This window comes from Ochlerotatus camptorhynchus, unplaced genomic scaffold, assembly GCF_037179485.1.
Source record: "Ochlerotatus camptorhynchus isolate MF236.1 unplaced genomic scaffold, CSIRO-AGI_Acam_v1.1 ptg000434l, whole genome shotgun sequence".
Classification (NCBI taxonomy): domain Eukaryota; kingdom Metazoa; phylum Arthropoda; class Insecta; order Diptera; family Culicidae; genus Ochlerotatus; species Ochlerotatus camptorhynchus.
The window spans coordinates 3,039,630-3,065,695 of NW_027040920.1; the positions used below are offsets into that span (position 1 = coordinate 3,039,630).

The window sequence follows — 26,066 nt, forward strand, 5'->3', positions numbered from 1 at the left end:
AAGGAAAAACTACACCAGGAAGAAAAAAAAGCGCAGCCCTCATTTTTCAATCCACGCTAGTGAGTGACAAGAGCGGAATCCCTCGAAAGTTTTCACCAGCAGCGCCGAAGGCAGAGCTTAGTTTTCTTCTCCGTGTCAATTTTGTTTATCGTATGTCCATCCAGAATCTAAATACATTCGGTAAGTACCTTCCGGTAAAGCGGTTTTAGTGGGGTAAGACTTCAAATTGCTACGGCTGCTGCCTAGATTCGCAATATCTCAAAATTCCAAGATGGCCGCGCGCTGTCGTGTAATTAAATGCCATACTCGCGGTGGCGAGCAGAAAGTCATCAGCAGTGGCCAGTTTTGAAACTGGAATCCGGCAGCGATTGGCGTGATGAGTCATCAGTTTGACTGTTTAAAATAAGGACCAACAGAGCAGTGCAATTGAAAGTGACTTCCAGAGAGGTCCAACTTGATGAAAGTGCACCTTGAGGGTGAGGGTCGCGCAGCGATATTGATTGATTTTGGCCACGATGCACGGCGACTCGATATCATGCATTTGGGTCAGCAGCAGAATGATGAAATAATGGTGTGTGGAAAAAAACCCGATGACGCATTCCGTTTCCTGTTTCGATCCGCCGTCGCCGCCGATTTTCTCCATTCTCAAAAATACACGTCCGGGTCGGAATCGGATGCATGTCGAGGGGTTGTCCGATTGCATTTGTGAGGTGGCAAGGATAACGGGATACCAATTTTATGTTGTCAGGCGAAATTTAAAACTAACGTAAAATTTAAGATGTGTTTATGGAAGTTACAGTCTTCAGTAACGCCATTTTCATTGCGAAATTTAATTGCCCCTTGACTTAAACCAGTAGTGAAACTGACCTTGCCCTTTCCGTCCTACGCGTATCACCTACTATCGACTTCAATCACCAATACTCTCCTAACGGTGCTATTACGCAGTTTCACTACCGGTACCGCCTTAACTTCCTGGTGCTGATCATATGAAATTCAATCAGATAGAGAAACATGTTCCAAACTACTTCTTGGGGGTTGAGGTTTTTTCCATTCTTCATTGAACACAAATACATACCAAAAATGACCTGTCCACATGATCGTTGTAGACAAGCAGTAGGTACCTACCTTCTGTCGCCATCAGTAGAGTGCATTCGGTGTCATATTTGCCAACATGCGTAACGCAATTTTGAGTTTCCCACTCCAGTCGCAATACATGTACACAGGCGGTTTTATTTTTGCGATCTTGCTTGTTGAGACGCAAAAGCAGCTTCACACGCTCGTAGTAAACAATCTTTGTCAGAGCCGCTACCGCTACTTTCGACGCGACTGAATGGCAACAGCAACGTTTTTGAATGTATGAACTACTGCGAAGTCATCACGCGATTCTTCTTCGAGCAAGTAAAGGGACTTTGATTTCGATTGATTAATAGCTACACCCACCCACTACATCTACCCTACCGTCTTTGTGCGCCGTTTTCGCACACATGAGAATCATTTACCAACCGTTTCTTTGTTTGCTTCCATATGTTTCCACAGACCCATTTGCGGATGCAATAAAGGGTGCTGATGATGATGTACAAGACGGACTCGTGCACATAAGAATCCAGCAGAGAAATGGTCGCAAAACACTAACCACTGTCCAGGGTCTGTCAGCGGAGTACGACCTGAAGAAGATCGTGCGAGCATGTAAGAAGGTGAGTACATACAATATTATATACTTAGTCCGAATCGTAGATGATAATTCGAAATTTGCTCCATCAGCTTAAGTGGCGACAATGGAAATAGGTTGATTGGCGCCTAAGAACTATGGAGAGGATCGATGTTTGTAAAATCACGTAAACTGGTTCTGTTCAAACAAAGAAGTATCAGATTGTTTTTAAATCGGAATATTGTATAGTTTAAAAGCTATCATTCATGTACTTAACTTGTATTACCAATACTTTGTCGACAAATGTCAATGTGTATGAAGTTACAGGTCTGGTAGCAGGTCACTATTTTCAAGTCAGTCACTATTTCTTAAAATTTAGTCACTAAAGTCACTTTTTTACGACCAATGTTGAGAGGAAAGAATGTTACTTTAAAAACTCTCGTCAAATCACAGCTTCAGTGAGTAACAAATGTGTGTTTGAATGATTCATTAAAAATCGGTGTGATTGGCTTCTGACAAGAAGAGTTGCGAACAGACTGTCGAATCGATGTTGACGGAATCACTAGTTTTTTTTTTTTTTAAATTTCATTTTATTTTCCTTTCCTGTGATCTCGAAATTGTTACAAATTTTCTGAGGTTTCAAAAAAAAAATCTAGACCTAATATTTTGTTTTTACCTTGGTTAGATGTGTGGGGCGCGAACGCGGACCGCGAATAAATAAAACGAATAAAACTTGTTGTTTTTAATCGACAATCTCAAGGAGCTCTTTATTCCCCCTTATTCTGCGAGTCACGTGACTCTCTCTCACCGGTGAGGTGACAATGTCACCTCGTGTGAGGTGACTCTCCATGCAAATCAAATGGAGAGTCACCTCACACGAGGTGACTATTGTCACCTCACCGGTGAGAGAGAGAGTCACGTGACTCGCAGAATAGGGGGGATTGTCTCACGTGTTTTACAACTCTGACACTTCCTCTTTTTCTCTGTTCGCTCACGAGGGGTGCGCTGATTGAAAGCAATACCAAGCACCACAGAGTCCCCCCCAGTCACACCAGGAATCTAACTTTGTGTCCTGATTGTGTGATTTTCGTATTTTTATCGTCCTGTGGATGACCATCCACTCCTTGATCGCAGATGAATGCCGGTTTGATGCGGTCGATTGAGACTCGTTGAACTTTCCCATTTATTCGAAGATCCATGAACTTTTCGTGACGATCAGCTACTTCGTACGGCCCTTCATACGGTTGCACAAGTGGTTTCTTCACAGCATCTATTCGCACGAACACGTGACTGCACTTTTGGAGTTCGTGATTTACAAAATCAGCCGGTTTGACATGATGGTTTGGGTCAGCAGGCTTCCATTTGCGCATAGTGGATTTCAGTTGTTTTGCAAATTCTTACAGTCGTTACAGTCTCAGGTATTCCGAAGCGTGCAATCCACGTATCGACAAATGCGCAAGCCACTGTTTCGGTGGTCATATCGTGTAATGGAATCGCCTCCGGCCACCGAGAATAACGGTCTATGATTGTTAACAGATAACGATATCCATTCGAAGGGGGCAGCGGACCCACTAGGTCCATGTGCACATGACGAAATCGGCTATCCGGTAGGGGAATCTTTTCGATTGGTGCTTTCGTATGTCGATGAACCTTAGAACGTTGGCAGGATAAACAGTTCTGAACAAATTGCTTGATGTCCTTATTCATGTTTTTCCAAACAAATCGATCGGCAACCAATCGACGAGTAGAGCGAATTCCCGGATGTGCTAATCCATGGATGTGTTTCAGCACTGCCTGGCAATGTTGCAAGGGGGTGTACGGCCTTACCTTATTTTGTGAAACGTCGCAATACAAGGGTACAGATGCCAGGGGGGTCTTCCGAGGTTCCAGTTTCAGTGAACTTGATGTTAATAGAAGATGCTTCAATTCGACGTCCGCCTGTTGGTCTTTGGCAACCGTTTCGTAATCAATTGCCATAGGAACGTTGATTGCTTCGATTCTTGACAGTGCATCCGCAACAACATTCAATTCCCCGCTGATATGCCGGATATCGCTGGTGAATTGGGATATATATTGTAGATATCGTTCTTCGTGCGGCAATCTGGAATTTGGACTTGAAGTTAACGCTGTTGTGTGTGGCTTGTGGTCGGTGAATATAATGAATTTCCTTCCTTCAAGTAGGTGACGAAAGTACTGTACGGACATTTTCATCGCAGTAAGCTCCCTACCAAACGTTGAGTACTTGAGCTGCGCTGGCGAAAATTTTTCGGAGTAAAAGCCCAATGGCTTCCACCGTCCTTCGTCTAACTGCTGGAGAACCGCACCTGCTGCTGTGTTCGACGCGTCGATGAGCAAACTTAGCGGTTTTGTAGCATCGGGAAAATGCAGCAATGTGGCGTCCGCTAACGAAGTTTTACATTCCTGGAACGCTTTTTCAGCGGTTTCTGTCCATGATAGCTTCCTGGAATCGTTTTTTCTGTTGTCTGGGATAAGTCTCCGTAATTCGATCTGGGTGTCAGTGGCATGAGGAATAAACCGTTTATAACTGTTAAGGGCCTGTTCATAAACTACGTAGACAGTTTTTTTGGGATTCTTGACCCCCCCCCCTCCCCCTGCGTAGACAATTATCCATACAAAAATTTTAAAATTTGTATGGGCCGTGGATAATTGTCAATCCCCCCCCCCCCCTAAACTGTCTACGTAGTTTATGGACAGCCCCTAACCAGTTCGAGAAACCTTCAAAGCTCTTTGACAGTCGTCGGAAGTGGAAATTTGACGACGGCATCGACGCGATTTGGAAGTGGACATACTCCATCCTTGCTAACCAGGTAACCAAGAAATTCCACACTTCGTTCCGCAAAATAGCTCTTGGCAACATTTATCACAAGTCCGTAAGATCGGAGTCGTTCGAACACTGCTCGTACGTGCTGATAATGTTCCTCCTCCGTCGACGAAGCTATGCAGATGTCGTCTACAAACACCACAACAAAATCCATATCGGCAAACACCTGATGCATAAATCTTTGGAAGGTTTGGCTGGCGTTGCACAATCCGAACTGCATCCTCGTAAATTCGAAAAGCCCGAACGGGGTTATGACGGCCGTCTTCGGAATATCTGATTCTTCCACGGGAATTTGATGGTACGCCCTTTCGAGATCCAGTGTGGTGAAAATACTTTTGCCCTGAAACGTATTCAACAGGTCGTGGATATGTGGTACGGGATAGCGATCTGGAACAGTTACCTGGTTTAAAGCACGGTAATCACCGACGAATCTCCACTGACCGTTCTTTTTCGGGACGCAATGGAGAGGACTAGCCCAACTGCTGCTAGACGGACGGCATATATCCAGCTCACTCATCACCTGGAACTCCTTCTTAGCAGCGTCTAGTTTGTCTGGGGCGAGGCGACGACACTTGCTTGCTATGGGAGGCCCTTTCGTTTGAATGTAGTGGGTGACATCGTGCTGGATCGTTGTTTTAATTGTAGTTGGCAACGTCACTTCTCGAAATTCAGTCAATAATTCTCGGAAAGGGTGATCTAGGGCGACCACGGTTATGGTGTGAACAGTTGTGTCTATTATACCCCCAATAGAGGATAATTTAGTAAGTCCGTCAATCAACCGTCGGTGTTTAAGATCCAGAGGATTCCGTAGGACGCCAGAAAATCTGCTCCAATAATCGCAACACCTACATCACCAATCAAGAAGCGCCAATTGAATCTCCGACGTAGACCAAGATCGACCGTGAGAAATCGTTTGTCGTAAACTTTAATTCTGGAACCGTTTGCAGCATGGAGGTCGAAAGGTGCTGTTCCATTCGAACGCTCACGAATTGAAGCTGGGAGAATCGAAACATCCGAACCGGTGTCGATAAGAAACTTTGTGGTACGATCGAATATCAAAATACGGCGACTTTCCGGAGCTCCGTCCACCCCCGCCGATTCGGGTGAACGGGAGTTTAGTTTTTTTGGTTACTAAACTGGCACGGGTCTCGACACTTGAGAGCGCGACCACCGAATTTGCGATGAAACCAGCATATTTCGAAATCGCTTGCATTTCGACTCGAACGTGATGTCGAACGGCTACGGGATGAGCGGTTTGCCTTGATGTGCCTAATTTCGGTAGTGAGAGCCGCGATTCGGCCTCGCAATTCTTCCATATCGTTGTTTCAAGTGGGCATCGACGCAGCTGCGACGTGGGACAACGAAAATTCCAACATTTTGTCGGCCATTTCCGCCAATTTACCGATAGTTCCGTCACTGATGGTGAGAATGGCTTTAACGTTTGGGGGCATTCTCTGAAGAAACAACATTTTCAAGAGCTCATCGGTTACGTTTAATCCTGCTGCCAGCTCTTGCATTTTTGCGAGCATATGTGTTGGCCGCATATCACCCAAATCGCAGGAACTCAGCAAACGTTCCAACCTTCCTTCTGCAGACACTTGAAAACGCGAGATCAAACGATTCTTCACCGCACTGTACTTATTTTCCGCCGGCGGATTCGACACTAAGTCCGTTACGTGGCAAATGACCGATTGGTCGATTTTGACCACAATGTGATAAAATTTCGTATCGTCTCTAAGAACATTCGCGAGGGCAAACTGAGCCTCTGCCTGTGCAAACCACATGACAGGATCGTTCTTCCAAAAGTCCGGAAGTTTTACGGCGACGGCAGCGTTTTCGTTCGAGTTTGCCATTTTCGTTGAAGAAATGTATGGAAACGTTATCCAGTCGGTTCTTCTCCGTCGGGGTCACCAATGTGGGGCGCGAACGCGGACCACGAATAAATAAAACGAATAAAACTTGTTGTTTTTAATCGACAATCTCAAGGAGCTCTTTATTGTCTCACGTGTTTTACAACTCTGACACTTCCTCTTTTTCTCTGTTCGCCCACGAGGGGTGCGCTGATTGAAAGCAATACCAAGCACCACAGATGTTACAAATACCTAGAAAATTTTTCAAGCTCTCGAAATTTGTTCATTGGTCAGAACTTTGAAGAATCTTTGAAACCCGGTAGCTTTAGTACAAGTCCACACATCGAGAAAAAATTGATGTCACACAATCTTGACTTTTTTTTGAGTAGATTAAATTGTATTGTATTTTTTATGGACTTGCGTAATTTTGTACACATGTACATTTCATACAATACACTCGGGTTGTTAGCGACGCGATCGATTTACACGTGCGAAGGAACGCTATCGCTGCTAACAATTTATTTTATTTGTCGGGTGAAGAAGTACTCGACCAACAGCAAGTTGGAAACCTTGCTATTTTCAATTTTATTGAAATTCCCACAGGGCTCAAAGCTAGTTACTCTAACCAGGGTGAGAGCCAATGCTTATTGAGTGGAGAGAGCCTCAATCAATTGAAAATACCTTTCAGATTTTATGCCCAAGAGCCAGTACTCTAACTATTGTGAGAGCCTATTCTACTTTGGGAATCTACAGTTTTTCTTGAACTAGAAACTTACCAAGGAGTTTTATTGTTTATTGAAAAATTCAACTGACAAATACTGTCTAAATGAATAAAACTTAAACTAAATAGTTACGGTCAACGGTACGGAAAAGGCCAAGTAGCCGATGACGAAACACGTCAGCTGATACATTGAAGTCGAACATATAAAAAAAGTTGTTGAATTGCCGGCTGATTGCTCGAATTGGCTCGTGTTGTGTATAATTCCGGCTCCGTGGTTCCAAAAACAGAAAGTCGCGTTGACGAAGAGACCTCTCAGGGGCATACATATTTAGTTGTGACAGCAGTGTTGGGCAGTCAATGTCACCTGTAAGCAGCTTTCCGGCGAACATAGCTTGAGCGACCGTCCGTCTCACCTCTAATGGCTCGATTCCCAGGAGACGACAACGCTCCTCGTACGGTGGCAAGTTCGTTGGGTCACGCCAGTTGAGGAAACGAAGAGCATATCTCACAAACTTGCGTTGAACGGATTCAATTCTAGTGATCCAGCTAGCATGGAAAGGGCACCAAACAACTGAACTTGACTCCAATAAGATCCGCACAAGCGAGCAGTAAAGTGACCTGAGACCAGTGCTGTAAATTCTCAAAATCATTTGAGCATTTTTGATGAAAATGAGAAAAGTAGCTTTTCGCTATCAAAGGGGACCTCCTCCGAATGGGTGATATCAGTTGCTTAGTCATTTGACGAAGGCATGGATCATTCTCATTTGAGAAACGCTATATATCATTCAATTGAGTGTAACCTACACACAAACGGAGCTCTGGTCTACATTCCGGCAAAAAAGCCAAGCCAACCCGACACCAACCTGACTTCTATAAAACCCCAACCCGATGTTGACCCGACATTGACCCGACATAAACTTAAAATTGACCCGACAACAACACGACATTGAGTCGACATCGACCTTAAAATAACCTTACATTGATCCGACATCGGGTCGACTTGCCTGTTCGGGACCATTTTGCTGGATTTCTTCCATACTCCACTGTCGTATATCAAATGATACTGAGTGACTCAATTGACAGTGACAATGAGCTTCGAATGAAAAAGGGGCTCTTCAAATTATGGTCATGTGAGAATTCGTTTACACAGAATTGATTGAATGGTTGTATTGGTTCATCTTCAATCGAATGATATGAAAATTTACAGCACTGCCTGAGACATAGCGGGTCACGAAACTCGTCGGCAATTTTGAAAATAAAGCCCAATTGTCGATTAGCTCTGGAGATGATGTCATTGTAGTGGATTCTGAAAGTGAGTCTGCAGTCCAAGGTAACGCCGAGATCCTTTATGTGCTCTACACGAGCAAGACAGCGTCCGTAGAGAACATAGTCAAACATGATTGGTTCAATTTTTCGGTGATATGAAATAATGTTACATTTTTCTATGCTTAGACTCATCAAATTTCTTGAGCACCAGTCAGCAAAAATACCTAACATATTCTGGAGATCCCAGCAGTCCGAGAGGCTTTTAATAATTTTGTAGATTTTCGTATCGTCTGCATAGAAAACGCGGCATCCAAATGGTATCAGCAAGGCGTCATCGTTTAAAAAGATCGAAAATAGTAGCGGTCCTAGGTTACTGCCTTGCGGGACTCCCGAGTTGTAAACAACGATACAGCCGCATTGAGTATCACTTATGAACTAACTTTATTCTATAATTGTTTTCCCTTATCAGTGTTCGGAAAATCACTCTCAAATCTCATTCATTGAGTCTCCCTGCGAGAATAAACTCGCATGCGAATGTGGCAAGCAAAATTCATACTTGAGATTCTCATGCATATTCACGCACTCACACTCACAACGCCAAAAAAGCATTCCAGCTTTAAACTCATAAAAACCACTCAAACGTCAATTGATAGCATGCTTATGCATGTTCTATTAGTTTTCCAACCCCTGCTGTACAAATAAGAGCAATAACAATTAATAGAGCCGACATATAAAGAAATGAATTCTCGAACCTGAAATGAATTTTGCGACGTTGAATTTTGCCAGGCAAAACTCATAGGCACATTAATATTTCGTAACATTCATAAAGGGTGTCCACGATGAAATTGATTCGCAAAATTCGAGTTTTCATCCGATTGCCATCAAATTTTCAGGGATTGAGAAATAACTATTAAACTTCATTTTACCATTTTACTCGTATTTTATTTACAGTCCATACGCAAATGCCCGCACCTTGGCCTTAACCCCGGCCATAAGATTCTGCACAACCTGTGAATCAACCGTTTTTTGCATGTAAACCCATACTTTCTTCAGTTCCTCGACTGTCTTCACTACCTTAGGTCGTTTAAGAAGGTGCTGCTTCATAATCGCCCAGTACTTCTATTATCGGCAACTCGAAATCAGCCCCATTTTGTATTACGTATGCTTCATTTGAAGAAAAATCTGGCATAACAGGATTGCTCGGTCCTACAAATATAATCAGATTGAAGCTGAAAGACTAAAGAATCATTTGGATACATTCAGGGAAGTGTGTTGATGGTAAAACATAGTGAAATTAACGTTTAAATTTTGATTGCCGAAAACAGTCAATGGGTGCCGAAGCCGACATTTACCCTACATCCCTAACGGAGGCGTTCGGATTTCGGTTGAAGGCCCCAACTACGCGGTTGTGATTTTTGGTGTTGTACGGAATACTTTTTCCTTCACTTCTGGGCTTCCGATCGGTGGTCAACCGTTCCTCGAACCGCTTAATCACTCGCGACACCGTGGAATTCGCGATTCCCAACGTTTTAGCGATGGAACGATGCGAGAGATCCTTGTTCTCGTGATGAATACGCAAGATTTTATCACGCACGAGCTGTTCTTTCGACTCCATTTCCGCGAGTTTTGATCACAGGACTTTAAAACTTGCAGGATGTAAATAATGCACTATGAACTAAATCCACCCAAATTTTCATTAAATTCTACCCAACGGTTAAAAAGTTAGAGCAATTTCATATTGTGGCAATTTCATCGTGGACACCCTTTAGGCGCATTAACAGGCGCGATAACATTTCGAGAATAAAGGATGGGCTCTTCTCCCCACTCATTGGGGCATCTTCCTGTTTGGGGGCTTGTCTTTTTGACCAATTGGCTGATCAAGTTGCTGGAAGGAGATTCTTTATTGTTCCGTAGGTGCGTATTGGCGACTTTGCCTATCGATCTACCAAATCCGTTTTTGGCTCTTCATACAGCGAGCCCACTGCTGTCGGACTTAGTTTACGTGCTACAATGGGTGGTAAATCACTATCATGCATCATCATCATCATGCATGCAAAACTCATAGGCGCATAAACTCATGCATGAGATTTGAGTTTTTGAGTTTTTTCGAACACTGTCCCTTATATAGCGAAATTCTATCCTAAAAAATGATCCTCGAGTAGAAAAATTCCCTAATCTAATATGAAGGTGAAAATGGGACAACATTAAAAAAAACTAGATTCCTTCCTGCATTTATCACCTTCATTCTCTCCTAATTTACGTAACAAACTTCCACCTCGCAACGCTTTCAAATTCAGGTTAAAAAATATAAATGCGGACGTACGCCCTTCTGGCATGCGGTTATCTATCGTGCAGTGCATATCCTAAAACTCTACTCTAAGCTATACCTGAGCGCGGCAGACATAGACCTAAATAAACAACTAGTCTTGTAATATTTCGTTCCACTTTCTTTGCAAAACGTTATCCTTATACCTGTTTTTACTTTACGAGCAGGTCTGTCATCTTATCACTCAGTGCGCGCAATGTACTGATTTTCTGAAATTAAAAAAAGTCTTTCACCCTGTGCAAGTGTAAAACAGCGGAGAAAAGAACACAGACACACACTCACAGAAATAACGAAAGCTCAATGTGTAGCCATCGCTCCGACGCAAAGAGCGCCACTCAGTGTAGGGTTGCACATTGGAAACACAGCAAAAAGACAAAATTCTTATTCGTTATGCCCTTGTTCATCTCTTATGCATGCATTCGTGGTAAGCAAAGCCTGCAAAGAATTCAAAGAAGACATTAGCGCTTGTTGTATTATGTTCGCTCCCTGCGCCGCACGTAGTGCACCGCTCATTGTGTGGATCGCTTTCACACAGTTTAGTTGGAAAAGAGTGTGCGAAGTAAATGGGAGAACCACACACTCTTCGTCGAGTGTTGTGAGACATTTTCCGTCCAGTCAGGTACAAGCGCAGCTAACAGTGAATCCGTATAAATCGCATCTACTTGTGAGCTTTTCTCCATTCGGCGAACGGCGAAAGAAGTAAATGTCACAAGGTTGGTGGCAGTCGACCGTTTTGGAACAAATTCATGTTGATTTTATGAGATAGGGGAAATGACGGCTTCGGCATGACAGACTATTTTCTGCAACCCAAATTGAAACACTATTTTCACTGGATTTTTTACGAAAACACTTCGCTGAATGCATGCAAACGATTCTTTATGCTTTCAGCTTCAATTTGACTATATTTTTACGACTGAGAAAAAGCAATCTAGCAGGGTTTTCTTGAAATGAAACACACGCACTACAAATTGTAGCTGATTTCGAGTTGCCGATAATAGAACAGCAGATTTACATGCACTTCAAATGGAACGGTTGCCGAAGAAAAACTGGTTGCCGACAATACTCGCTCTCACTAGAGAAAATTGGAGCTTTGTAAAAGCGTTTCAAAACAGTTTTTGACAATTCTTTCGACTGAAATTGTTAGAGCAGCTGGCAGCAAAAGATTGTAAACAAACCAATACTGCATATGTGAGCGTTCCATAGAGAAAAAGGCTATAGAAAGAAGGTCGCTGCTTAAGTTGCCGAGAATACGTAAATTCCCCTATATTGCGAGCATTTCTGTGGTAAGAAATCCAGAACAATCAGTTCAAAAAGTTTTGACGACGCACACAAGGCGGCAATACCAACCGGTGGAAACTAACGATTTTAAATTGGCTCACTACTTGACTAGCATATTGGTCCCAAGCAAACGATTAACGTACCCCATTCTAGTCAAAATTCTAGTACTACACAATGTTTGTTTTGATTCGCTATGAAAGTTTGACAGATAAAATGAGGGGTTAGTGGATTTTCCTATGTTTCGAGGGGTGAATCGATTAGCTTGGGACCGAAGAGAGTACCAGAGCTTTGCCAAAAAGTTGAGCACATTTCTTCGGGACCTTCTGGTCTTAGAGTTACCTCTCTATGGCAATACCTCGATAGTTGGAAACAGTACGCTTGCATCCTCTTTTATGAACCGAGAAACTGAATGAGTTTTTCCTGCAGCTAGGAAAAAAAACATCAGATCCCAATGAAGAATCAAATAAGCATTAATATATCAACGGAGATGCAATTTTTAATGATAATGGCTGGAATGCCATCGGGGTCAAAACTGGTGTTTTCAATCGTGTTGCTGCTGCTAGGACAATATCGGTTGTTATCGAATGGTGAGGACCAATGGCAGGTAAAAGAGGTACAACGACAGTGGCATCGACAATATCTTATAGGTTAGCTGGTTCAATTAGGAAAACGCCGGTAAATTGTTCACGAAAAAGGGATGCAATTTCATGAGTAGCTTTTTTTTATTGCGTTTATTTATAAGGCCTCCTCGCCTATTAGGCATTGCTTGGGCCGATGACCATTATTAACAATTAGATCCCTACCCGCTCTTATTTTTCAAATAAAACGTATTATTCCCTATCCCCTCGGTTGGTGGAGCTGCTGGAGCGGTGCTATTGTTCGATGTGGCTACATCCAAACATTTCTGTTTGGGATGTGCTGGTCGGCCACAATGGCGGCACGTTTTTGGTAAAGAGTCTGAATTTATAAAGAGGCGACATATTATCCATTTGACAGGTCTTCTGCTCGATTGGAATGACTTTTCCTATGACTTTGACAGACAATCGATTGTTCCAATTTTGACATATCGTCTCTTTATAAATTCAGGCTCTTTAGTTTTTGGTTGCTTGTCGTACGTTACCAACGTTGTTTCGTTGTCGACCGTGATGTACGATGGAATGGCGCTTTCGAGTCGCATTCGCAAAACTCGAACACCGCTCAGGACTCCTGGGAAGTACTGCTTCCATTTCTCCATGTCGACTGGAAATCACTGTGCCGTACTTTGCCATGTGGTTCATAACAGTGGCTTGTGGCCATGCCAGCGGAAGGTCATGCACTCGAACGGTTACTGCTTCACAATCCACATATACCGGGATTTTGAACTCACTCTTCGCACAGAGAATCGCGTGTTTATAGTTGTGCGCCTTTTCAAAGCGCAAGGCAACTTCATTGTCTATTATCTCAATAAAAACACAATTTCGGACGTTATGATATATTATAATATTGTTCTCGAAGAATTTTTGCACTTTTCCCGCATTGGGACGAACTACACTCATTTTCGCTACAATATTTCACCAAGTTAAGCAGAGCAGAAAGAGCAATGATCATGAGTAGTTGAAACTCCTAAACCACCGTTGGACATGATTGAAGGAAGTTTGGTCGCTTTTCGTTGATCACTAACATAGATTTTAGACTCCGTTGCAAACGATTTTGTTGTGCGTGAAATAGCTGCTTATTCAGTATTTGGTGTTTATTTGGTCACCACAAGATTCATCCGTCCGGCATAGAGTCACTAGAAAATTTAACAACAACCAACCCCGATCATCAACCATTAATACATTCTTCCACCTTTCTCCTTCTTTCCACAGGAATTTGCGTGCAATGGCACTGTGATTGAGCATCCCGAGTACGGCGAGGTCCTCCAACTACAGGGCGATCAGCGCGAAAACATTTGCCAGTGGTTAACCAAGTCGGGCCTAGCGAAACCTGACCAGTTGAAGGTGCACGGTTTCTAAGCTGCTGGAAAACAGACCCAGATCCAAATAGCGAACGAAACCCATCAACTACAACAACTTCAACAACAACAATAACAGCAACAGCAAATCAAGCGAGCAAGGCGAACGGAAATTGTGTGCAGAATACGTATTCATACAGAACGTGTGGTGGTGGGTGCGTTGTGTACGTCATCGTCGATTAAATAGAGAAAACAAAAAATTTAACCACGATTCGTAGGACAATTTTGGAGGTATTCAAATGAACAAACCACAACAGTAATAACAAACACAACAGCAAGAACAACATCAAAATCCCCTTTTTTGCATCAGCGTATACAAAGTCGAAAATCTGAGTGTAATAAATGTAATCCCCCACGCCCAGCTCTTTATTTTGCCTGCCCAACAATACATGTGCAAAAGGACGCGAATAAAGCAGTTACGGTGTGTGGATTGGATATGTTGGTAAAATGAAACTCGCGTTTAAACTTTACTGCTGAGAAATTGATGGTGGATGAAATTCTAATTGCAAACTGACAGCAGGAAGAGGATTGACGGCACGAGGATATCCGGAACGATGATGACGGTAGCAAAGGAAGTTTATAATAAACAATAGTTGTATTACATTGCATATAGTAAAGAAATTTAACTCAATTCCATGCAATAAGCAAATCAACCACAAGAAGCAAGCGTAATCACAGCACTCAAGAGCATTCATCGGTCATTTGATGCGTTGTGTAGTGTTAGATCACTCGCACGTTTTGTCAGTTGATTGAATGTTCGTTTTCTCACATCTTTGCTCGGCTTTTGTTTCTGTCTTCATCTCAAGTCACCCAGATAGTTAAATGCTAGTGAGTAGTAGCAGAAGAGTCACAGAAACGTTAGTAGAAAGACACCAGTAATTTAAAGTTCTTCTCGTAAGAGTGTAAATTAGTGTTTGATAGCAGTTAGCAGTGAGTTACTTGACGTTTTCAATGACAAACTTATTGTAAACCCCCCGAGTTCAATCTGTGAAATCACACTGTTGTAAGAGTCTCAGTTTCGTTTTTCTTTTTGTTCATCCCGTCTTTTTTCTTTGTTATTTAGTTTGAAATCATGCAACTTTCTGTTTGAGTAATCCCCATTCTTATTGCACAATTTTCCCAGTTTCTCAAAATGATCAGCTGATGATGGTTGTGTTTCCAATTAAAAAACTTATACGTTGTTGACTAAGAATTTGCTAACTGTTTTGTACACTTCTTCTTAGATGATATGTAGTTGGTGCACACGCTGTTCAGCTTGAAGCGCAAATACTATGTATTTAAATGCAATTGATGTGTTCAGAGAGGATGCTTGGGATTGAAGGCTCTGTGTTCAGTTCTATTTTTCCTCGGAATTTTCCAATACTTTAACTCTTGCAAGATAGGAAACAAATTGTGCCTCCTCTCACTTCTCACATTTTCCATTTTGTTTTTCCTTATTTACATTCGATATTTACAGTCGTCCGCAGAAACGATGTCACAGTACAATTCACTTGGTTCGTACCTATTTGCTAACTTTCAGTTGTTCCATTGCTACCTTTTTGTTCTTCTTCCCCTGACCTTTATTTGTATCTCAAAGTATAGGCAAAATGTAACTGTTTCACGAGTAACATAATAAAACAATATTTTATTATTCACTTAACCAGCATCATCCTGCTTCCTATACCCATGTTTTGGGTTTCATCCGAAAGCCCTGTGTACGAACACAAACAAAAAGAATACCAGAAATTACACCGAAAAAAGTTTTCATATAGGGGAACTGACGGCTTCGGCATGACAGACTATTTTCGGCAACCCAAATTGAAACACTATTTTCACTGGATTTTCTTACGAAAACACTTCGCTGAATGCATGCAAACGATTCTTTATGCTTTCAGCTTCCATTTGACTATCACCTCTATTCCCGTTTTCGTACGAACCGGATTCGTTCGAAACGAAAGCAATTTCCCATTCCCGTTTTCGTTCGAAGCAATTCTAACTTTCGAACATCGTTCGTTCGAACGATGTTGCTATTCCCATTTTCGTACGAATGCGTTTTTTTGTCCGCTTTCCAAACGTCACTCCAAACTCGCGAATCGCGAGACAGCCAAGGGATAAAAACTTTGAAATTTTTTGTAATCCCTAATAAAAATGTTAATTTGCTTAACGACGTGTTCGGGGTTGATTGATTGATTTATCTTTAATAAGGAGGCTTTCAGCCTGAGGCTGGTTCGCCTCCAACGTGTTCGGGGTATCATCCAAACTATTTTTGGAATAGTTCAATCATTTGGGTTATCGTTCGTGTATGGTATTTTTTTTATAAGGGATGGCCTGAGTGTACAAAAAAATCTACAACCAAATTTTTGGTGTTTGATTGTAATAATTTTACTTAAACTTACGTGAAGTTAAAGATCTCATATGGAAATTGATTGAAAAATCATGCAATAAAAATATAATTTAGATTAAAAAAGGATCGAAATAACTAAAAAATTTTGGACAAAAGCATTTATGTAACAGCTTACATAACAAATATTTATGCATTTAATTATGACTCAAAAACATTGCCATAGCCATATACAGTCAAGATTCCTATAGTGTGGATTCGTTCTTGCCGGATTCCTATAGTACGGTCGATCTGGCATTAACGAATACACGTAGCATATGGGATTAGAGCTAATTGGGACCAAACACTGATTGTACGGCAATTTGAAGAGATAACTTTCTGATGTCTTTTGAGAAGTTGTTAAGCAGAATGTTGGCTACCTTTTGGGACGATTCAGTTTCCGGTAGGACACAAGTCTGATCCTGTGGAAGATCCGGAATATCCGTAAAAGTGGCCGATTCATGAAACTGATCATAGAGCTCCGCGGATTTTTCGAAACCACTCATAAACGTCTTATCAGAATGAATTTGGAGTTGTGACCAGAATATTGGTCCTGGTGACCACGGGATAGTTCACCGGAAGATCCGGAACATCCGTAAATGTGGTCAATTCACGAAACTGATCCTAGAGCTCCGCGGATTTTTCGAAACCACTCATACACGTCTTATCAGAATGAGTTCGGAGTTATGACCGAAAAATTGACCCTGGGGACTACGGATCCATTATGATATCCGGAACATCCGTAAAAGTGGTCAATTCATGAAACTGATCCTAGAGCTCCACGGATTTTTTGAAACCACTCATAGACGTCTTATCACAATAAATTCGGAGTTGTGTTTGGAAAATGTACTCTGGGGACCATGGAATGGTTCACCGGTAGATCCGGAACATCCTGAAAAGTGGTTAATTCATAAAACTGATCTTAGAGTTCCGTGTTTTTTTTCGAAACCGCTCATAGACGTCTTATCACAATTAATTCGGAGTTTTGACTGGAATATGGACTCTGGGGACTACAAGATGGTCCACGGGAAGATCTGGAACATCCGTAAAAGTTGTAAAGTTATTAAACTGATCCTAGAACTCCGTGAACTTTCCGAAAATACTCATACACGTCTTATCAGAATGAATTCAGAGTTGTGACCTAAATATTGATTGTGGGGACCACAGGATGGTTCAAAAGAAGATCCGGAACATCCGTAAAAGTGGTCAATTCATAGAGCTCCATGTTTTTGTTAAACCTTTCATAAACGTCTTACTACAATTAATTCGGAGTTTTGACTAGAATTTGGACTCTGGGGACTACAGGATGGTCCACCGAAAGATCCGGAACATCCGCAAAAGTTTTCAATTCATGAGACTGATTCTAGAGCTCCATGAGTTTGCGAAACTACTCATAAAAATTTTATCAGAATGAATTTGGAGTTGTGACCGGAATATGAACGCTTAGACGGAAAATGGACCTTTGGGACCACGAGATGGTTCACCAGGAAGATCCTGAACATCCATAAAAGCCGTATTTATGAAGACAAAAATATTAGCACCAAAACCATCACTTTTGGGTATATGGTGTCTGGGGAAAGCTTATTCGTATTTTTAGCCGAATTGAAATTAGGGTGGTGCTTAAAATTGGTGAATTAAAAATTCAACCTTTTTTATTACTTGAGATAGACTAATGCAGTTTTTTTAAAGTTGTAGAACAATCAATTTGAACCAACTTTGCTCATGGCATCAAATTTTTATCTCTTATGGTTCATGACTTATGGTTATTTTAAACAAGTAGGTTGGAGTGGCCCCTAGAAAATCTTTCTTTAAATATTTTTATTGGTGATCAACGTATAAACAATATTTAAAGAAAGCCGATTTTCTAGGGGCCACCCTAACCTCTCGTAAAAACATTATTCTAAATACTTTTAGAACTTTTTATGACGCATATTTTTGCAGAAGTCACTAATTTGAATCTCCCTATTTAAAAGTTATGGCTAGTTTTTGATAAAAAAAAAGATTTTTTTTTTAAATTAAATTAAATACTTTAAACAAAAAACGCCCTCACAGTTTTTCCACAAATACTGAAAAAAAAACACGATCTTTTAAATGAAATCGAAAGTTTGAAAATCGGTTTGCTCCATTTAGAGACATTTTCATTTTAATAGAACCATTTTTTTCGAAGAAAATCTCCATTAATTTTCTAATAATAAAAAAGATGGCAGCCTGGTTGCTTCAGCAAAAATATGCGTCATCATAAGTTCTAAATGTAACCAAAACAAGGTTTTTACGAGAAATGAACTTATGAAAAGATATTCGAAGAAATCTGTTTTTATGGGCCATTGTAACCTGCTTGTTTAAAAAATCTTAACTCATGAACCTTAAGAGACAAAAATTTGGTGTCTTGAGCAAAATTGCTTCGAATTGATTGTTCTACAACTTTTAGAAAATTGCATTAGTCTATCTCAAATAATTTTGTTTTTTCAAATCTCCAATTTTGTGGACCACCCTAATTTCACTAACATAAAAAGATCGGCCAAACAATATGAAGAAACTTTCCCGAAGACACTATATACCTAAAACGTTTGGGCGCAAGCATTTTTGTCTTCCTAAATACGGCTTTGAGACCATTGTGCAGTGGATGGTCTTCCGAAAGATCCGAAACATCCGTAAAAAGGCTCAATCCATGGAACTGATCCAAGAACTCCGTTTTTTTCGTAAGCTCTCATAGACGTCTTATAATTATGAACTCGGAGTTATGATCGGAAAACAGACCCTGGAGACCATGAACGCTCCTCTGGAAAATAATAGACAACTCATCAGAATGAACTCGGAGTTGTGACTGGAAAATGGACCCCAGGGTCCATTGGATGGTCCTTCGGAATATCCGGAACATCCATTAAAGTGGATAGGTCAAGAAAACTGATCTAAGCACTCTATGGTTTTTTAGAACTGCTCATAGACACATTTTTTATTTATTATCATGGATGATTTCTAGGTGGTATTTAAGTATTTAATAACTTCTAGACACTTTTAACGGAATTTTTGATGATCTTCCGGATCTTTTAATGGACCATCCCGTGGTCCCCAGTATAAACTATCTGGTCAAAACTCCGATTTTATTGTGATAAGATGTCTATGAGTGCTTTCTAAAAATCGTGGAGCTCAAGGATCAATTTCATGAATTGAGCACTTTTAGGGATATTCCGGATCTTCCGGTGGACCAACCTGTAGTCTTCATATACTTATTTCTGAACACAACTCCGAATACATTCCGACAAGACGTTTATGAGTGGTTCCGAAAAATCCGTAGAGCTCTAGGATCAGTTTAATGAATTGACCACTTTTACGGATGTTCCGGATCTTCCGGTGGACCATCATGTAGTCCCTCCAAATACATTCTGATAAGACGTCTATAAGTGGTTTGAAAAATCCACGGAGCTCTAGCATCAGTTTCATGAATTGACCACTTTTTTGATGTTCCGGATCTTCCGGTGAACCATCTCGTGGTCCGCAGGGTCCATATTCCAGTCACAACTCCGAATTCATTCTGATAAGACGTTTATGAGTGGTTTTGAAAAAACCGCGGAGCTCTAGGATCAGTTTCATGAATTGACCACTTTTACGGATGTTCCGGTTCTTTTAGTGGACCATCCTGTAGTCTCCAGTGTCCATATTTCGGTCACAACTCCGAATTCATTCTGATAAGACGTTTATGAGTGGTTTCTAAAAAACGCGGATTTCTAGGATCAGTTTCATGAATTGACCACTTTTACGGATATTCCGGATCATCCACAGGATCAGACTTGTATCCTACCGGAAACTGAATCGTCCCAAAAGGTGGCCAACTTTCTGCTTAACAACTTCTCAGAAGACATCAGGAAGTTATCTTTTCAAATCAGTGAGATTTTCAAATTTTCAACCAAAAAATTTCAACAATATTATTGTTTTGTTGACATCGTTTGACAGTCCACTTGACCGAATAATGTCAATTTCGTGCGCGGTCTATGCTTCGAATTGTTAAGAAATGTCAAAGTGCATCTGGTACCACTAACACTGTTTATTTTCGAAAAAGCTTTCGTTCGAACGGGTTCGTACGAAAACCAGAATGCCGTTTTCGAACTCGTTCGAATCGAGTCGTTCGTACGAACGAACGATTCGAACGAAAACGGGAATAGAGGTGTATATTTTTACCACTGAGAAAAAGAAATCTAGCAGGGTTTTCTTGAAATGAAACACACGCACTACAAATTGTAGCTGATTTCGAGTTGCCGATAATAGAACAGCAGATTTACATGCAGTTCAAATGGAACGGTTGCCGAAGAAAAACTAGTTGCCGACAATACTCGCTCTCACTAAAGAAGATTGGAGCTTTGTAAAAGCATTTCAAAACAGTTTTTAACAATTCTTTCGACTGAAATTGTTAGAGCAGCTGGCAGCAAAAGATTGTAAACAAACCAATACTGCATATGTGTGCGTTCCATATAGAAAAAGGCTATAGAAAGAAGGTCTCTGCTTAGGTTGCCGAGAATACGTAAATTCCCCTAGGTAGTTTCCATTGGGAACGCACATGATATTTTTCCAATTGCAAAATTAATGATTTTTATCTGAAATTCACATAACATTCATATGATCACATGAATTCTACGTGATACATCACATAAATTTCATTGGACACATAAGGTTCATGTTATTTTGTAGTGCGATTCCCAATTATGAGATCACATGAAAGTTATGTGAAATTCTAATGGATATTTTTCATTGGAAATGTGATTTATTTTTTGAGTGTAGGTTTAACATATTCTGGAAAACATATAGGGGAAATGAATGTAATGTCGGCCTAAATGCCTCTAATTTGGGCTCATACAAAAATTCAGCAATCGAATAAATTTTCAATAGCGACCAAAAATATCCATTAGTACCGTCCCAATGACGCGTTCATCTAGATAAAATTGATAAATAGCAGATTTTTAGCGATGGGCCCAATCTTAGATCCATTATTATACATTAGATTTTTTTTTCAAGGTTCATTCAAATTAAACAATTTTTCGATAAAGTTCGATGACATTTTACTTGAAGCTAGATTGTTTAACTTTTATCATTAATTAGTCTAAACTAAAAATACTCAGAGGGAGAGATAAGCGGAATGAATGTTTTGAGCCAAATGAACTAATCAAAATCTGATCCAATCGAACATTCCCATTAGAATTTTTCCGAGGACTTCTTATTCTTACTAGATTAAATTTGAGAGTATTGCAATCGAACAGAAATTCAATCACCTTTATGTTTCGTGTGCTTCTCAAATTCAACTAGTTTTTTGAATAAAAAACAATATTCTAACTCTATTGACTAATTCTAGATAGAGCTGGAATTAGGGCCTAACAGCTTTTGTAAACAATGACTTCAATCGATGATTTCTAGAAATTCAAGGCTCGCCCACGCAAAACAACCTCCTCATCGTGTAGGGAAAGACTTACCCTATGCGATGGTTATGTTAGTCTGCGTGGGCGTGCCTTGAGTTCCTAGAAATCATCGATAGAAGTCATTGTTTACAAAAGCTGTTACGCCCTAATTCCAGCTCTATCTAGAATTGATCTTAGTTGATTAATTAATGACACAAAGAAATGTGCAAATATTGCGATGTAATCAATTATTATTTTGCACGTAAATCGAATCAAAAGTAACAGTCATGTGAAATGCTAGCTTCGAGCAAGGGTTGCAAGATTATTTAGGTACAAATCCCTGCTGCCGAATTGTATTTTGTTTTCTCCGCCCATCTCTCCCTCTGAGTATTTCTAGTCTAAACTGTCATTTACTTATTTATAATAATTCATCTGACAGTAGTTGTCTTGATGAATAAAACTTAGATAATACACAAAAAAGCAACAGATAATCAGATTACAAAAATAATCACAATCTTCTCAATCGGTTCCGAAATTGGTTCGATGTTTCTCCGAATTCAAATGCATCTTCCACAGCGGAGAATGCCCGAATCATCGCAGACATTGGCTCATGGTATCCATAGTCTGATGAAATCTTGGTTGTAGTAAGGATGCAACATCCTTTTAGGAACACGGAAGTTAAATTGTGAAAGCAGTTGAGGGCAGTCCACATCGCCATTTAAAAGTTTCGCTACAAATAAGGCTTGTTGCATTTTTCTTCTGTGTTCCTGTCCAGGTCCAATAGCATGCATCGGTCTGATCAACTTGATCAATTTCGTTGAATTGTTGTGCATGGAATGAATTTTAGGCATTGTTACCCTTATACATTGATGGTGCTCATCTTGCCAAATTCAATATAAGTATTTTGAATCTTCATAATATAAGTTATTAAGAGCAAATTTGTTTATGGCACCTCCTCACCATGCTTGGCATACATAGTTTTGGTCACGAACTGCTCATTTGCTAATAACTTGAAGCAGTAGATAGAGTAGAGTTTAAGCTTGTTATAGATATGTAAAAAAGTGGATTTTAATTCTAGTAATAAACTTTATTTGTTTTTGCGTTGTAAAAATGAAGTGAGAAATGCTCGCTGCACACCTCGGACTTTAAGTGTAAAAAATCATTGGTGTTGATTCAAATGTTAAGATTTACCTACTTTTTGCATATCTATAGTAAACTATGATCATTATCTATCAATTACTTTAAAGAAAAACAAATTTCAACAACTGAGTGAAAAGTTTTTAACAAATGAGAAGTGTGTACAACTGTGTATGCCAAGCATGCTCCACACAGCATTGAACCAAATTAACATTATGCTATTGTATAGATAACCAATGCTCTTCACACTATTTCAAAACTACCCAAATTTGAGTAGCACAAGTTCAAACAAACCAATAAAATCTGACCCAACTAACATTTTCAGCTTTATAATCCAACTTTTCCAGCGTTGTGCTGTAAAGTAGCTGAAACAAAGCTGCAGATACAGCTATGTGCTTATAACAGCTGTATAGAAGCGTTAAATGGGAGTGCAATAAGAGCTTGTTCCAACCGTCCCAACAGCCATAAGTAGCTGACCAAGTTCGCCAGATTTGCTTGTATAGAGGTTGAGTAAAGGTTTCCTCATATCGTATAACATTTGAATACAGCTTGAGACTGTATAAATGAAATGAGTAAAGCGTTTACATTGCGAAAATTGTTAGTTGTGGAGGACCCCATCATTAGAGGAACCGATTCTGTCGAAGAAGTCGGTCCGAGGCAACGACAATAACAACCCACAAAGCACCCCCAGTCAACTGATGATTTAGAAACACAACTAACCCTTCACAGGTAAGTTCACACGACCATGCTTCCCCATTAGATCTCTATTCAAATGTGTTAGCAGTGCCTTTTTAGCCACTATTGGTAGTCCCTTCTGGCGTTCGAGTAGCGGATTTATTGGACAGAGCAGGCGCAGACAACTGAGCCTCCAAACGGCTGCAACCTGTGGTTCGCAAAAAATATATCGCCGGGCCACTCATTTGCAAGGATAAGGACGGGAGCCTCTTGACGGACGGACGTGAGGTGATTGAAAGGTGGAAGCAGCACTTCGATGCGCACACGTAGGCACGGGAGACCAGCGCAATGGAGGAAACGACTACGTCAGTGCAGCAGAGGACAGAACTGACCCAACTCCCACGCTGAGGGAAGTTAAGGACTCCATTCAGCAGCTCAAAAACAACAAAGCAGCTGGTAAGGATGGTATCGCAGCCGAACTCATCAAGATGGGCCCAGAAAAGTTGGCCACCTGCCTGCACCGGATGATAGTCAGGATCTGGGAAACAGAACAACTACCGGAGGAGTGGAAGGAGGGGGTAATCTGCCCCATTCACAAGAAAGGCGACCATTTGGAATGTGAGAACTTCAGAGCGATCACCATTTTGAATGCCGCCTACAAAGTGCTATCCCAGATCATCTTCCGTCGTCTATCACCTAAAATGACCGAGTTCGTGGGAAGTTATCAAGCCGGCTTCATTGACGGCCGATCGACAACGGACCAGATCTTCACCGTACGGCCACCGTAATCCTCCAGAAATGCCGTGAATACCAGGTCCCAACGCATCATTTGTTCATCGACTTTAAGGCGGCATACGACAGAGCTATGGAAAATCATGGACGAGAACGGCTTTCCTGGGAAGCTGATCAGACTGATCCAAGCAACGATGGACGGTGTGCAAAACTGAGCAAAGATTTCGGGTGAACTATCCAGTTCATTCGAATCTCGCCGGGGACTGCGACAAGGTGACGGACTCTCATGCCTACTCTTCAACATTGCTCTAGAAGGTGTAATGCGACGAGCCAGGCTCAACAGCCGGGGTACGATTTTCACGAAATCCGGTCAATTTGTGTGCTTTGCGGACGACACGGACATTATCGCAAGAACATTTGGAACGGTGGCAGAACTATACACCCGCCTGAAACACGAAGCAGCAAAGGTCGGACTGGTGGTGGGTGCGTCAAAAACAAAGTACATGCTAGTAGGCGGAACCGAACATGACAGGAATCGTCTAGGAAGTAATGTCACGATAGACGGGGATACTTTCGAGGTAGTGGAGGAATTCGTTTACCTTGGATCCTTAATGACGGCTGACAACAATGTGAGTCGTGAAATACGAAGGCGCATCATCAGTGGAAATCGTGCCTACTACGGGCTCCAGAAGAAACTACGGTCAAAAAAGATTCACCCCCGCACCAAATGTACCATGTACAGAACGCTAGTAAGACCGGTGGTCCTCTATGGACACGAGACATGGACTATGTTCGAGGAGGACCTGCAAGCACTCGGAGTTTTCGAGCGACGTGTGCTAAGGACGATCTTCGGCGGTGTGCAGGAGAACGGTGAGTGGCGGCGAAGAATGAACCACGAGCTCGCTGCACTCTACGGCGAACCCAGCATCCAGAAGGTGGCCAAAGCCGGAAGGATGCGGTGGGCATGTTGCAAGAATGCCGGACAACAACCCTGCAAAGTTAGTGTTCGCTACTGATCCGGTTGGCACAAGAAGGCGTGAAGCGCAGAGAGCACGATGTGCGGACCAGATAGAGCGTGATCTAGAGAGCATTGAGCATGACCGAGGATGGAGAGCGGCAGCCGCAAACCGAGTATTGTGGCGTACTATTGTTGATTATGTCTTATCTTAAATGTGATGTTGTACAAATAAATGTATGCATGTACTCATTTGCATTGTCAATACCATACCGGCATATTGTCTAAACCAAAGCCTGGGATGTCTGGGATGGTACCTACGTCAAGCTAAAGAACGACATCGTCAAGATGATACGGCGGCATGGCAAGTAAATCATAGCTGGTGTCATCAACGCAAGACACCAGGTGTGGCGAAACAACCACCGGGATAAGAATTTTAGTCAGTTAAATTTTAGGTAAAGCAGATGTATTTAAAATAAGCTGTAAATATTGTTACAAAGTATAACCAACCGGTGGAAGCTAACGATTTTAAATTGGCTCACTACTTGACTAGCCTATTGATCCCAAGCAAATCGATTAACTTACCCCATTCTAGTCGAAATTCTAGTACTACACTATGTTTGTTGAAAGTTTGACAGATAAAATGAGGGGTTCGTGGATTTTCCTATGTTTCGAGGGGTACATCGATTAGCTGGGACCGAAGATAGTACCAGAGCTGAGCCAAAAAGTTGAGCTCGTTGCTACGAGACCTTCTGGTCTTAGAGTTACCTCTATGCTGCTACTCCGTGATTGATCAGATCCAGCGAAACTTGCAACCATATGGCTTGAGATCAGCAATCAGTGTGCAAAATCCTGTGAATCAATATTTTAAATGTCAATCACGGTGCCGGCCACGTCCTT

The 26,066-nt window shown here is 41.3% G+C and overlaps 1 protein-coding gene across 1 annotated transcript; it reads left to right on the forward strand.

The window, feature by feature from the left end:
- On the forward strand, nt 1-14,377 carry eIF1 (eukaryotic translation initiation factor eIF1). The gene is made up of 3 exons (XM_065234699.1): nt 1-180; nt 1,537-1,694; nt 13,779-14,377. Exons 1-3 carry the CDS (start codon nt 153-155, stop codon nt 13,923-13,925), a joined length of 333 nt encoding a protein of 110 aa, XP_065090771.1. The 5' UTR covers nt 1-152; the 3' UTR covers nt 13,926-14,377.
- Nucleotides 14,378-26,066: the final 11,689 nt, after the last annotated feature.

Bases quoted from the DNA above. Each gene is read 5' to 3' on its own strand.
- eIF1 (XM_065234699.1), top strand. From the start codon at position 153: ATGTCCATCCAGAATCTAAATACATTCG. The intron at 181-1,536 runs GTAAGTACCTTC...ATGTTTCCACAG, and splicing joins CCAGAATCTAAATACATTCG to ACCCATTTGCGGATGCAATA. The intron at 1,695-13,778 runs GTGAGTACATAC...TTCTTTCCACAG, and splicing joins TCGTGCGAGCATGTAAGAAG to GAATTTGCGTGCAATGGCAC.